This window comes from Bubalus bubalis, chromosome 23 (genome assembly GCF_019923935.1).
Source record: "Bubalus bubalis isolate 160015118507 breed Murrah chromosome 23, NDDB_SH_1, whole genome shotgun sequence".
Lineage (NCBI taxonomy): Eukaryota > Metazoa > Chordata > Mammalia > Artiodactyla > Bovidae > Bubalus > Bubalus bubalis.
In genome coordinates this window covers 11,656,958-11,672,398 of record NC_059179.1, presented here as the reverse complement: position 1 = coordinate 11,672,398, position 15,441 = coordinate 11,656,958, and the positions used below count along the sequence as shown (strand labels likewise).

Below are 15,441 nucleotides of genomic sequence, written 5' to 3'. Positions count from 1 at the left end.
AAGGAAAGAAAGACGTCATCTTGGGTCGATATTATTCTGACAGTTTAAGTTCTAGTAATTCTTTTTAAACTATGTCTTGAAGAGTATCCTTTCCCAAGCTCATACTGTGTCATCAGTGTGGTTATTAAGTGGTAGAAAGCTTGGGCACATTGGACTTTATTTCCATTTGAGCAAGGAACTAGAATTTCTACAGTGATCATGTATAATGATGGCATGGTGGATAGGTTTTAATCTGTGTCTTCCAAAAAAAGTAAATTAAAAGTCTAATTTATAGTAGTTAAAAACTAGTGCTGACCTCCCTCTTTTTATGGGGGGAGGGGAAGAGAGAGGGAGGAAAGAAGGCAAGTGGTGAGTGTTAAGTTAGACTGAAACAGACAGATATTGATATGGCTTACCTATCAGTGTAAGTACAAGCATGTCATGATCATATCTACATTTTTAAAGGATCACCCTTCTTAAATATAAATCCCAGAGAGAATATAAGTAGAAGGTCCTCCTCCTTTTCTGCATATTTTATCTTACATGCTGAAACCACCAGATTCCCAGTTGCCCAGACTGGAAACATAAAAATTATCCTGGCCTTACCTCTTCCTCGTTGTGCAGTTGGTTACTAAGTCCTGTGAATTCTTTAAACAGTTTTCGAGTCCCCTTGGTGATCTCATTCTGAATTGTATGTCCTTCACTTGGTCCCATCTCACTTCTTTCCTGGTTGTTTCCAGTAGTCGTCTATCTGGTCCCTCCAACTAGGGACCTCCTCCCCTATCTTATTCTCCAGACAGATGCCAGAGATCCTTCCAGAATGCGAATCTAGGAGTTTTTCCACAATCTAAAACTCTTCAGTGGTTTCTCATGGCTTTCAGGAAAAAAGTCTGAACTGATTCCTATGGTGCAGAAAGCCATCTGAGATTTGGACCCCATCTCACCTTTTTGGCCATCACTCACCTCCTCCCTCGGTAGGTTGCCTTTCGGTTTTGTTGATCTCCTGGCAGGTTCCCAAGCATGCCAGATGGTTTCAAAACACCTGCAGGGCCTCCACTCCCTCAGTTCTGAATGGATTTCCTTCAGCCTTCCATGATGAAATTCCATGACTGGTCAAACTTCGGTTTAAGGGTCATTTCCTCCCTGAAGCGTATTTTAACACCCATCTCAGCCCCATCTTCCTCTTCTCTTCCCTGTTCCATCATTGCTTACTCTCTGGAGTCCTTTGGAGTTCCCTTCCATAGTATAGGTGACACACTTTGTTTCATTCACTGCAAAATTCACCGTGAAGACAAGTGGGCCTTAGGAAGCGAGCTCTACCCTTAGGATATGTATCTATTTCTGTATGTATGTTATTTTCAACAAGAAGTTTAAAAGGAAAAACTCCCTAGGTTATTCTTATGTACCCAGATGATGGAGAATCATTGACTTATCTCTCTCTGTCTCTCTCTTTCTATGAATTGTAAGCCCTTAGAGGGCAATGAAGCCATTTGTTTTGACTTTGTACTTACTCCCAGCATTTATTTCACTGCCTACAACATAGTGCACTCATAATAAATGACTGGTAAATAAATGAACGAACAGAGGGGGAGAGTGCCTTGTGGGTTCTTCCTCCCTCTCTCTCTCTTCCAAACATTATTTGTTCCATTCCCCTGCTGGAGCACATCATAGTTCATACCTCAAAATGACACCTCTGAACCGCAACCTCCCCGCACCCCCCTGACTCCCACACACCCCATAAACCTGTGATGTGCCACCTGGCTTCCTCTCTATCACATGCAAGGTATAACCGAATCAAGGCACCCAGAGCAAAGAAGAGAGAAAGGAAGCAGGCAGAGGATGTTCTGTCCCCAGTACCAGTGCTCCTGCCCTACCTGGGTCTGAGCCACCTGGCTCAGGCCTTCCTCACCATGCCTGGGAATCATGCTGGAGAGGATATGTCCTTGGATACACTGCATTGCTAAATCTACTCTCTGCATTTCTGCTCTAAAGTGCTTCCTAAACTACTGAGCTTAAATTATGTCAGAATTTGAAAGCTTTATATTTGAATATTTAGGAGTGACAATCCAGGCGTTTTGTTTTTAGCAAATTTACAGTAGAAAGTGAGAGACACGCTGGGGAAATATATCACCCAAGTCATTTATTCAGTCACAAATAATTACCAAGAGCTTCCTAAGGATAGTTATGAAAGAGAGTCATCTGCCTTAATGGAGATTACAGTGTAGTTGGGGGAGACGCACAATCAAATATTGAGCTTTTTTTATAGCACTTATGATGGGCTGGACACTTTACATATATATTCATTTTATCACTGTAACAACTCAGTCATGTTCTATTATACCCCCATTGTGGTGTTACAAACTGATAGAATCATGAAGGTCAAGCGTAGGAGGACGGAGCTCTAATCTTGTTCCAAGGGTCAGGGAAGGCTACTTTAAGAGGTTGAAGTAGAGATCTGAAGACTGAGTTGGAATCTGGTAAACAAAGACATCTGGGAACACACAAGGGAACACAGAAGATGAAAAGGGATGTTCGTGTGTTTGAGGAACTGAAAGGCTGCTCTATAGAGGGAGAATCAGGAGCTCAAGGTGAGGCAGGGGCCAGGTCATCTAGGTTTTTCCTTCATATTTTCAAATAATATGATAACGTCAGGGAAACAAAAATAGGAGAATTAAGACTTATTCTTTAATGTGCGTGCGAGCTCAATCAAGTCCAGCTCTGTGTAACCCTGTGGACTCTAGCCTGCCAGGTTCCTCTGTCCATGGGATTCTCCAGGCAAGAATACTGGAGTGGATTGCCATGCCCTCCTCAGGGGATCTTCCCCACCCAGGGGAGCCTCCTGTGTTTCCTCCATTGGATTCTTTGTCATTTAACCACCTGGTTTATTCTTTGCTTTGTTCTTAATAACCTCAGCCATCCCTCTGTGGCTCAGTTTCCATATCTGAAAAAAAGGAGTCAAGGGACCTGTGCACTCAAGTGGTCATGGGTCCTAAAGCTGATTCCAGGTTAGACTGCTGGAAGAATTCCCATCCAGGTACAGGCCCCTGGCTGCTGCTGAGTGCTCTGAGGCCTCTGACTCCTCTGTAGATTAAATAAGTGCAGATGATGGAGAACATCACACACAGTAAGTTACACAATAAACATGACTGTGAGTATGGTTTATTCCCCTTGTTGGAAATGAAGGGCGATCTGCTAATAATAAGAGTAATAAGGATAACCGGCTCTTGGGGGCATTTACTGTGCACCAGGACTGTAGCAGATTTCTCAAGACAGTTTCTAGAGTCGAGAGCTGAGGCCTCAAGGGATTGCACAACTTTGGGAAGGTCCTCAGCACCCAGATTTGTCCTGCCTACTGAGCATGCCCAGTCCTGTTTCATGAAACCAGGTGTGTTAACTTGAGCAATGAGTTTCTCAGGGTTTGTTGGGTGCCTGAGTTGGAGTTTGAATCCAGCTCTGACTCCAGGGTTATGGTGCTGTCTCCCCTGTGATGCTGCCTGCCCCTCAGAAAACACAGGCAACTCCTTACTCTATAAATAGGGTGACTTTGTCTCTTCAGCGTCCTTTCTGGGTGAGGAAAGTGCTTTTTATAGCTTGGGACTGCTTCTGTTTACTTGGTCTCTTCCAGCACCGGTTAATCCCGCCTACATCTATGTCCTTCACTGTCCTTACGCTGTATTCCTAGGTTCCTCCCTGTAAAAGACAACTCCACGAGGCCACATGGTGTCTGTGAGTGCCAGCAAAGAAATTGCACTCCCCTCCCTCTCCAAATCCGCCTACCTGTCTATAAATAATCGTTCTCCTTCTTCCCCTCGTGCCTGTGAGTAGTTTGGTCACTTAACTAAACCCAGAGAAACACACATACGCTCACAAAGCTTTCAGGGAGGAGGGGACAACGTGAATGACCTTGCAAAGGTATCTAGCTCAGTGCGGACAGGATTAGCAAACCCAAACCTCTACATATATTTATTGCCTCCCCCCTCCCTCCCCCCGCATTCCTCCCGAAGCTCTCGTTCCTCTCACGCCGGCCTCGCCCAGTCCCTTCTCGGCTTGCTCCGCCATACAAAGGCCAACCCGCCCATCTCTTTGCGAAGCCGGAGAACTTCAGTCCCCATGTTGAAGCTCGGCGGTGGCGGGCAGGACTGGGCATGCTCAGTAGCGGGGACAGGTCTGGGAGGCGAGGAAGCCTCGTTTGAAGTCGCGCGACTGGGGCAGCGGGGGAAGGCGGGCTCTGGGGGCCCCGGCTGGGGGTGCGCGGGGATCCCCAATTCCGCGCCGGGAGCGGGCATGCTCCAGGCGGGCGCCGGGGGGCCGGCGCTCGAGGGGCAGGGCGTGGAGGAGGTGGGAACGCCGGAGGGAGGAGGGGAGGAGCGCCCGGCTCGCCATCCTCCAGCGCCGGCTCTGCGGCTGCTGAATCGGAAGCCGCAAGGAGGATCCGGGGAAATAAAGACGCCCGAGAATGACCTCCAGCGAGGCCGCCTGAGCCGGGGCCCGCGCGCCGCCCCACCAGCCTCTGGCATGGGCGACCACGGCGGGCAGCCTGAGCGCTCGGCCCCGCACGCCCCGGGGACTCCCGCCGGCGTCGGCGCTGCAGCCGTGAACGGGCTGCTGCACAACGGGTTCCACCCGTCGCGCCTCTGCAGCCGGGGCCCCCCGGGCGGCGGCGACGCGGCACCCCCGCGCCTGCCGCTCCAGCCAGAGCTCCAGCCACAGCCGCCGCCCCCTCAGCACGACTCCCCCGCCAAGAAATGCCGGCTGCGGAGGAGGATGGACTCCGGCAGGAAGAACAGGCCGCGTAAGTCTCTCAGGGAGGGGAGCGCGGGCGCAGAACGGGGCGCGACCCCCAGGAGCGGCGGGACAGGCATCTAAGCGCGCCAGGGGCATCCCAGCCCCGGCTGTCTGGGGACGGCTTTGAGGGGGCGCACGGGACTGATTCTTTCCCCCAGGGGCGCCAGGCGCTACAGATCCCTTTCCTGCTTTCATCTGTAAAATGGGCCGATTTGATTCGGCTTCTGAGCTGCTCCTCGGGTAACGGCTCTGCAGAAGGCAAACGCGCTGGCCGTCTTACTAATTTGTTGGTGGGAAAATGCACGTGTGTCAACATTTGGTGTGGTCCGGGAGTAGGAGTCGAGCAGCTGTGGGGGGCGAGCCTGAGCCGTCGCCCTTCTCCTCGTCCTTTTCTGAGAGCTCATCTTTCTGGGGTTGGCGCTCAGGCAGTCAGCCTGCCCTTTGAATCGCAGAGGAGCCGCCAGCTCCCTGGGTCTATTGGCGAGCGCGAGGTCTGGAGGCGTGGAGTTTGACAGCCCCCCAAATCACAGCCTATTAGAGGCTGTTTCCTCGCAGCCAATGAGAGGGCTTATTGGGAGGGACACACCCACTGATACCATGTGGGCCGGAACTATGTGGACCAATGAAGATTGGAGGTGGATTTTTTTTTTTTTTTTTTTTTCGGAGAATGGGGAGGTAGAGTTGAGGTTTCCAATAGTAATATACAGTGCAGAAAGCTGAAATGCGTTATTTCACAATCTAAAGCTTGTATATATGTTAGTTTGAGAAGAGTCTGTCCCCCGCTGAACGTTCTGAGATGCAAATTTGTAGATCAAGTATACAGCTGTTTCTTATCTGAGCCGAACTTCTTTCAACTTGTTACCTCTTTCTGGGTCTCCCTAATGAAGTTTATAAATGGCAAAAAGCAAAGTAAGTAGAATGCATGCTAATAACGTGATTGCATTCAAACATGCATATTTGCGTATAGGTTATTTATTGTTTCTTACAGGGAAATTGCTAGATATACTTTAGATTCATCTGTAAAACCTTGATATTTGGCAACTTCACTTTTTGCTGTTTCTGTTTATTATCTTAGACTCTTAGCTTTTCTGCATTCACTTAAAGTCTGAGACTTTGGGAAGCTTTTTAACCCAACTGTGGGACTCAGTAACTCTGATACTTGTGTTTTGTAAGTCTGAAAGTTCAGGTTCAAAGTTAACTTCTTGTCAGAAACTTTGAACCCACACAGCAGATTGGTAGGGTTGTAAGGAAGGCATCTAAAACCTGAATTTCTGTTTTCTTTTGTTTTTGAACCTTGTTAGAAAATGACTTTATTTATGCATTAGTGTTTTACTTCTTTTGAAGCCACATTTCATTTATTTCTCTGATTTACTTTAACAAACTATATTAGAGTTTAAAATGTAAATAGCTAAAATATAACAAAAGAGAACTGCTTTGAGTTTTTATTTAGTATTGCTAACATAAATGGTCTATGTTTGAGTGTATCATACCTCTTGAAATAATTTTTGAGGAATTGAAAATATACTCTCAACAATTTTCTCTGCAGGAAGGCAGAGAAATAACCTTGAGGCTTAACTTTTTCTTGAAAATCCACTGGAAGCATTATTTAGAATATAAGAAAGTATAACTTTATGCCTGTGTGTTTTGTCAGGTATTGAAATAGGTTTTGTTTTTTTTTTTTTTTAATGAAAACCATACGTATTTGAAGTTTAGTGATCATACTTATTTATCAACTTTTTAAAAAAATTCATCAGAATTGGTGTTTCATTAGCCTGTTTTTTCCTCAAATTTGAACAAACATTTCTGAAATAAATTTTACATGTTCTAAGCCACATCTGCTGTGTTCACTACCAAATTTTCTTAGTTGAAATTAGGTTTAATTTAGGATCCTTATACCTTGTGTATTAATATTCAAGTATCTTTTTACAAAAAAAAAGAAAAAATTTGCACAATCAGTTGATTTTTTAGGTAATCTAAAACAAATCTACTTAGACTTAAGTATCTCTCTATTTTCTGATGACTGATAAATTTTACATAAGCAATTATTACAAAGAGTATTTACATGCTTTAAATGAAATTTGAGTGTATTGTTGATAAAATCATCAAAGTTGGACAAATAACTATTTCCTACTTACAGTCTGCAACTTCAGACTCCTGCTTCTATCTGAACCAGAAGTGCTTTAGGACAGCCAGGTCTCTCAGATAGGCACCTGGAATGCGTATGTGGGTAGATGTGTTTCTATTTAGTAATATATTGGGTAGAGTGCAATACACTTTGAAATATTGCATGTTTGAAAACAATGAATGCAACGAAACAGGCAATTCAGTAGTTTTTGATTATTTAAAAAAACTAAATCTAATCCCTCAGTACGGGGACTATTCACAATCTTGTAATCTAAAAATCAGAGTAGTGGCAGGTTGATTTTGTTAAACCAGGAAATCTTGTCCACTCTGTTCATCAAAAGTACCATCACCTCACTCACTGTGCTTATCCTTGGAAAGCTTTTCCAAGACTTAACTGCTTCATTGACCTTCCTTGGTTACTTTACCTGTCTCTGCTACTGAGCAATTGTGTGGCCTCAACCAGGTTAGATCTCCTCTTGGAATGCTGGAATCCACGAAATGATCTTCAAGGGTTGTTTCTTGTACTTTCAAAGTGCTAAGATTCTGAAGAGCTGAGAGTTCTTTCTTCATAACTTTCACACTAGTCATCTAGTCTACCACATGGCTTAGCATTTTATTATCATTAAAAAATTTTTATTTTTGCCTTGTGCTGATTGTTCCCTGCATGTTATTGGTCTTATCTCCCCAATTAAGTTGGAAGTCTTATTACAGATGATAGTTTTTTTCATATGCTTTGCAACTTGGATACATGAATACTTGATTGATGTTGACGAAAAAGGTACAAGTGACATGATCACCACCTCATCAAAGTAGCCATTTCCATCCGTGGGACAGACGAGGCGAAAGCCCTTCAATGGAGTCTCGGTAAGGTCTCTATAGGGAGAGTCCTTTTGTATGCTCCTTGGTGTTCTGATTCTTTGAAGCATATGTAAGTAGCACCTTATGAAGTTAGCTCATTTCCCAAATATTTTGAAACTAATTTTATAGTCCTAATAAAATGCCAAGAGCCTAATGTTTGTAAATGGTGGAGTTATCCAGACTCTGGAGGGCTTGAGTTTAAATTGCATCTGGGTGACCTGGGGCTACTTATTTAACCTCTATGCTTCAGTTTCAGTATTGATAAGATGGAGCTAATCATACTATGTCATCAGGTTGATGTGAGGATTAAATAAGATATATATTATATGTGTGTATATATATGCATAAATTCCTGCTTGGCACATAGCAGTTATTTGGCAAATGCCAGTTGTTATCACACATGCAGAACACTGTCCACCACTAACCCATAGTACAAGAGACTGAGCTGACAGAGACACCTCAGATTGACTTTCTTGTTTAAAAAAAGGTGGGAGTTGGCTAATATAAGAAAGCCAAAACATTTTATTTGATAATCTATGACACTCCTAGTCCCACAGTTACTTCCAACACCCTTTTTCCAATAAAAATATTACGTAATACAAACTGGAGGAAACAAAGCAGGAAGAAGTGCTCACAAATACCATCACTCAGAGAAAATGGCTGTTTAAAATGTGCCATTTGCTGAAGGTAATTTTGGATCACACTAAGATACGATTTTTTTAATTTTTATTTTATGTTGGACCATAGTTGATTTAATATGGGAGGAGACTGCAAGGCTATGAGTACTAGGAGCCAGGAATCCTTGGAGGCTGGCTACCATATGTACCATCTTTAAAACATGGAAAAATTAAGTGAATGAAGGACAGGCACAGTAGATAAAGTATAAATATGGGATTGACATGAAGCAAGTAAGCCGATAATCTTTGTGTATAATGTGATCTGCTGCAAAAAAGACGTAGCATCTTAGTTTTATGAAAAATAAGCCTATAGATAGACCTTAGTAATATTCTAGGATATTGTTTTTAGGGTTTTTTGAATTTTACATATTGACTTTATTATTATTAGTGACTTAATTAGGGAATCAGTAAACAAAGGTACGCATGAATGGAAAGGTGCAAAGTTTGAACCAATGCATATCTGAGGTGTGTGTGAATAAATGATTTGGTTAAACCCTGTAACTCTGAGGTCAGAGACCTAGTTAATGCCTGTACAACAGAAGTTAATGCTCAGGATTTTGTTCTCAGGCTAGTACTATTCATAGGTCTGGATGGTATTACTATAAGTAAATTAATGAATGAGTAAGTATATCTATATAGAAGACAAGGAAAGCCATATGTGGTCCAATTATGAGTGTTTAATATATTTTTGTTATTAGTACATTTCTAAAGTGCTTAATTCCAATGTAAATCTATTTGGATAAATAGCATAAGAGATAAATACCTGGAAATCAATGTTCTGAATTATTTGAGAAGTGCTGACTGCTTATTGAAAATAAGAAGATATGATCTAATTGGTTATGTCTGGGAGTAATGATGGAGAAGGCAATGGCAACCCACTCCAGTACTCTTGCTTTGAAAATCCAATGGATGGAGGAGCCTGGTGGGCTGCAGTCCAGCGGGTCGCGAAGAGTCGGATACGACTGAGTGCCTTCACTTTCACTTTTCAGTTTCATGCATTAGAGAAGGAATGGCAACCCACTCCAGTGTTCTTGCCTGGAGAATCCCAGGGATGGGGGAGCCTGGTGGGCTGCTGTCTATGGGATTGCACAGAGTCAGACACGACTGAAGCGACTTAGCAGCAGCAGCAGCAGCATAGTTGATTTACAATGTTATATTAGTTTCAGATATACAGCAAAGTGATTCAGTTTTACATATACATATATCTATTGCTTTTCATTTTCTTTTCCATTATAAATTATTACAAAGTATCAATAGTTCCCAATGCTATACAGTGGGCTTCCATGTGACTCAATGATAAAGAACCTTCCTGCCAACACAGGAGACACAGGTTTGGTCTCTGGGTCAGGAAGATCCCCTGGAGAAGGAAATGGCAACCCACTCCAGTATTCTTGCCTGAAAAAAAATTCCATGGAAAGAGGAGCCTGGCGGGCTATAGTCCATGGGGTCACAAAAGAGTCAGACACAACTTAGCAACTAAACACCACCAGCTATGCTATACAGTAGGTCTTTGTTGATTATCTGTTTTAAATATAGTACTGTATATATCAATCCCAAACTCCCAACTTACCCTTTTTTATTTGAAAATCTTAGTAAAAGCATTTTCTTACAGCATTAAAGCATCATTTGTAGTGGTGGTATTACATTCCCAATATTCCATTATATAGATACACCGTAATCTAACCTGTCTCTAATAGCTTTAGACTGCAGCTTGAGTCTGTAAACACCATAAACACTGCAGCAGCAACAATTTTGTACGTAACTCTTTTATTTTTGATGAAACTGATGAATATATACTTTTTGGAGAAGGAACAGAAATGGCACAAAAAAGTGTAGAGCTGTTGCCTTGAAATCCTGGATATTTTAGACCCTAAGGATACTTGTAGATGAGCCATACTACTGAAGAGAGGAGAAAAATGCAAAGGAGATAATTGTTTGAGCCAGCAAACACTATGCTATAGAAAGGCAAATATTTGAGTGTCATCATAAGACTCGAGGATGTGAGCTGCCCTCTTCAACAAGCAGGAGTAAGGGCTGGAGCAGTGCCTGCAGCCTCCTAGTAGAAGTTCTGGATTCTGAGATCATGCAGATAGAACTCGAGCAGAAAATGAGTGAGAGTTCATTATGCACGTAACACATTCGTGGGGTATAAACTGAAGAAACACAAGTCTATTACCAGTTGTAGCTAGCCACCATTGACAAAGTGTAAGTCTTCACTTTCCTAAATATTAGGATATTTAGCTTTGGCACCGAGAATTTCCCCAACTTCTGAATCGGGCTAATGGAAAAACCAGGATATAAAGGTAAATAGGTAGAATTTTCTGGCTGGAACGGTGTGACTATATATGCGTTTTTATTAAAAACATAATCAGAACTTCTAGATGGTGGAGAAGCTTTGCAAATCAAGAACAAAAGACTTAGGATGGAAAGCACGGGACACTCTAGAATTCCTACCTCCGGGATGTGGTCCGATTTCTAAGTTTGTCAGTGAAGTTATGAATTGTACAATGCACATTTGGACTAGAGATTTATGAATTTAAGTGCCCAAGTGTTCAGTGTCTAAGTGGTTAAATTAGATGTCAGGATTCATTAGGGACCTGAACACCACTTTTCCCCTAAAGGCCAAGTGAATTTCAACGTTAATACAAAACATATTTTTTTTTGGCACAGTAACCAAAAATTTTGACAGAAAGAGTGCTGTTAATTTTTAACATGTGGGACATTCAACAAGGGTATAAAACAAAATCCAGCATGGTTTTTGGAGACATAATTAGTCAGGAAAGAAGAGTACTGGTTTTAATTAACAGGTTTGGGGTTGGTTTCTTGTTTAAATGTGTGTGATAGCCTGACTCTTAATAGTGTGTGTGTATGTTTTAATACAAACCAATTACCATGAAAAGCAATCAAGGTTTGACTTCCATTACATTTAATTTTATGCTTTAACTTCACTGTGTAGATCAGTGTTCACCTTGGGATGACAGTATTCTGAATCAGATAGGGTGCTCAGAATTTCTAAGCAGACCTTTCTTTCCTCTGGATAGTGCAGCTATCAAGCTTGGTATCTCATTACTTAATTTATGAGATCTTTTAGATGCTTAGAGTTGGCTAATTGTATGTGTGTATGTTTGACTATGTTTTCTCCTTGGGAGTGTATTTGAAAGCAGTCAATGATTCCAAGGGGTAAGGGAGTGTTATTTTTAGAGGCAGTTACATCAAAATAATGATCTGTGCCTCTAACAGATGTCTCTATGGTTTGGAAAGAAGGTGAAAAGATTTATGACAATACACAATAGTGGGTACTTACCTTGGTCACTTTGATTGACCAAGTAACTAGCTTAGCTATGATTGAGCAACAGCTGTGTGTCGCACTGCTCTCTATGTGTCTTTACAAAAGAATGTGGTCAGCACTCCCACACTCGATTTATACAATGGGGAAAGAAAGGCCTGGAGAATTGAAGCAACCTACCTGAAGTCAGTGAATGGCAGAGCCAGAATTCAAAGCCAAATCTGCCTCCATTTTCAGCTAGCTGCCTTTCTTTTCTGCCACATTAAGCCTATTATTTTGGGAAAAGGAAGTGTGTTCTGTAAAACTTGTAGAAGAGATCAGTGTATACAGTTGGTACACCTTTGGCAAAAAGCTCATTCATGTGTTTGTGGAGGTAACAGTAGCCGATGTTAAGTGACCCTTACTCTGTGCCAAGAACCAAAACATTTTACATGGATTATCTCATTACAGCACTCCCAGCTCCCTATGAGATAGGTCCTACTCTAGATTTATTTCTTGTGTCCCCCCGAAATTCAGATATCAAAATCCTAACCCTCAAGATAATAGTAATAAGAGGTGGGGCGTTTTAGAAGTGATTAGGTCATGAGGACAAGCCCAGAGAATTCTCTAGAGGTTAAAAGCAAAAAGACAGCTATCTATGGATAACCAGCAAGGAGCTACTGTGTGGCACATGGAACTCCACTCAGTGTTGTGTGGCAGCCTGGAAGGGAGGGGAATTTGGGAGAGAATCGATACATGTATATGCACAGCTGAGTCCCTTCGCTGTTCACCTGGAGCCGTCACAGCGTTGTTGATCGGCTATACCCCAATGCAAAATAAAAAGCTTAAAAAATAAAAAAGACCGCTTTCTAGGAACTGAGCTCACCGGACACTGAATCTGCCAGTGTCTTAATCTTGGATTCCAGGACTGTGAGGAATAAATTTCCGTTTATCCTTCTCCAGGAAACTGAGCAAGGGCTCCGGGACTCGGGAAAATTGAGCTTCGATTTGGACTCTGCTGGGTCAGGAGACCAGGCTCAGGACCCTGTTGGATTTCCAGGATGAATGGGTGGTGTTTTAGAGTGGAAGGAGCTTTGGAGTCACCAGACCTGGGATCAGAGCCTCATTCTACTACCTGTTCACAGTGCTGTCTCAGTTGAGATGCTTACCTTCTCAGAGGCTCACTTTGTTGACTACAGATAACTGGTGTCTGTCTTACCAGTGGTGAGGACCAAATGTGGAAAACAGGGCTTCCCCAGTGGCACTAGTGATACAGAACCCACCTGCCAGTGCAGGAGACAGAAGGGATGTGAGTTCCATCTCTGGGTCGAGAAGATCCCCTAGAGAAGGAAATAGATACGCACTCCACTATTCTTGCCTGGAGAATCCCGTGGACAGAGGAGCCTGGCAGGTACAGTCCGTAGGGTCGCAAAGAGTCAGATGCAAGTGAAGGGACTTAGCACGCACACACACATCTTACCGGTTTTGAGCACCAAATGTGGGGAAATGTAGGTGAAGTCTCATATAGTAGAATGCCTATATCCTGATATGTGCAGAGCAAAAGATACTTTACTATTCATACTAGCTACTATTTATAAAAGGTATTCAATATTAATGTTCTTGCTATTATTTAGTCACAGAGGCTTTCAAATCTTTCTAAAATCTCAGGATTCTCATCAACCCATCTTGCTCTGACTGAGTACTTCTGTGGACAAAAGTTCAGGGTATCCTCCAACCTGATCTGACATCATCTCCTAAATGGAAGCTTCCTTAATTCCTTCTGAGGTTTCTGGAAGCAGGATACATGGCAGTGTCGTGTCTTTATCTCACTGTCACTTTCATAGGTGGCTCCATGGCAACTCTTGAGACCAAGTACGAGCAGGCCCTGCCTGAGAATGATGTGAATAAGAAAGCTATGTAATTTATGTTACTGCTAATCTAGTGTCAGAACAAAGTTATTTTTAAAACAGGAAGTATCTTCCTTTGATCTTTTACCATATGATATCTCAGCCCTTGAGTGAGGCAGATAGGCACCATGGAGAGGAGAAAGATTAGGAAAGGGAGCACTTTTCCTTTATAAAAGCTGCACAAATAAAGAAAGCTTCAGAATTCAGAACAGCCGCATCCAGTGCTTAGGTGTTGTTTTTTTAACTCTCAGCCTAGCAAACTTTGTTCTGGCAGAAGATGAGATGGATACTTCTGGGTGCTTGTTGCCTGCAAGGCCAGAATATGAACCTTCTGGCGTTGTCTGGCCTTGACTCTATGCTGAGTCTGAGGCCACAGGACTTTAGATAGAGGCTCGTGACACTCTGGACCTGCATGGACCTCTGTAAGCTAAGGCTAGCCTAGGTGGTACCAGTTACTGGGAATCCTGGGGCTGTTGGAAAAACAACTGCTTTACAGCCTGAAGTAAGCAGTCCAGGAGTGAAAGAGACAAGGATGGACTTAGTTGACTTGAAGCTCAGTCTCAGTTGACTTGAGATTCAGCAGTATGGTGAGTTTTCCATCAAAACATAGGCACTCAATAGAAATTATGGGGGTTGATGTTAGATATCCTTCCTTACACTAAGTCAGAATCCATATCACAATTTCTACCCTGTGTTCCTTGACAATGCAGCACATCTAATTTATCTTATATAGATATTTAAAGATAGCTATTTTATTTTGACTTTTCCTTGGGGTCCCTCCCTTTGAAGAACCAAGAGCCATACTCTCAGCTGACATATTCCTTCACCATGTGATTGAGTACAGGTTGTATTGACTTACCAGAAAGTATTAAAGTTTAGACTACAGGATGACTTCTTTTGGATTGTCATAAAGGAGATCAGGTAAGTATTGACCTGGGTGACCTTGAAAACTGAGATTTAATACTCCCCATGGGTCGCACAGGGGTCAGTCAGTTTTTATTCCTTGTGGCCAAGGTACCGTGCTAGACTCTGGGTGTGATATTTGCTTCCATGTGATTCCAAGCTGTAGTGTAGCCTGAAACCAGTTACATGACTATTCTACGCCTATGCTATGGCAGTTCCTTAAGTCCTGAAACTGTGTGTATGAGTCAGAAGGCTTGAACATAGTTAAAACTGTTCACCATTCATATTTCCTCAGCTACCTTCATTTGATGAAAAACATCTAAAGAGATACCATGTATTGAGAAGGAAGATAGCATGAGTTTGGTCAGGGAGATATCACGTCTTCTTTCCTTTCATGGAAGCTTTCTACTGTGAAGAAGTAGCCTAAATGTGATTTATTCTTTGCAGTGACCACATAATATTTCATCAGCAGTCTTTTAAAATTTATTTTACTTTTTTCTTAATTAGAGGATAATTACTTTACAATATTGTGATGGTTTTTGCCTTACAGCAACATGAATAGGCATTAGGTATACATACGCCCCCTCCCTCTTGAACCCCTCTCCCACCTCCCTCCCCGTCCCACCCCTTTAGGTTGTCACAGAGCACTGGCTTAGGGTTCCCTGCGTCATACATTGACCTCCCACTGGCTATCTATTTTACCTGTTGGTGATGTATATGTCTCAATGCTATTCTCTCATATCATCCCACTCTCTCCTTCCCCCACTGTGTCCAAAATGTCCATGTCTCCTTTGCATCAGCAGCCTTACAGAGTGGTAGAGGGTACCATTAATAAAGATGCCAGAACCATCTTGGGCAAACCAGGAGTTCCAGTGGTGTGCTGGAACTGGCTACTACAGGCTCTGGGAGCCAGCTGTATACATTACATCCCAACTCTGCAGTC

General features: G+C 42.7%; 1 protein-coding gene across 5 annotated transcripts in view; it reads left to right on the top strand.

Annotated features, from left to right (window-relative positions):
- The window catches only part of PANK1 (pantothenate kinase 1), a 104,629-nt gene that overhangs the window by 44,756 nt on the left and 44,432 nt on the right, over positions 1 to 15,441 (top strand). Inside the window, exon 1 of one of the 5 annotated variants that reach the window (XM_025274111.3) lies at positions 3,521 to 4,771. The exons of 2 other annotated variants lie outside the window; for them this stretch is intronic. In XM_025274111.3, coding sequence (XP_025129896.3) covers positions 4,090 to 4,771 — 682 coding nt within the window. In that variant the 5' untranslated portion in view covers positions 3,521 to 4,089. Of the gene's footprint in view, positions 1 to 3,520; positions 4,772 to 5,418; positions 5,674 to 15,441 lie in introns of those variants that run through there. 2 more of the 5 variants (XM_025274112.3, XM_025274113.3) reach the window with 2 other exon arrangements.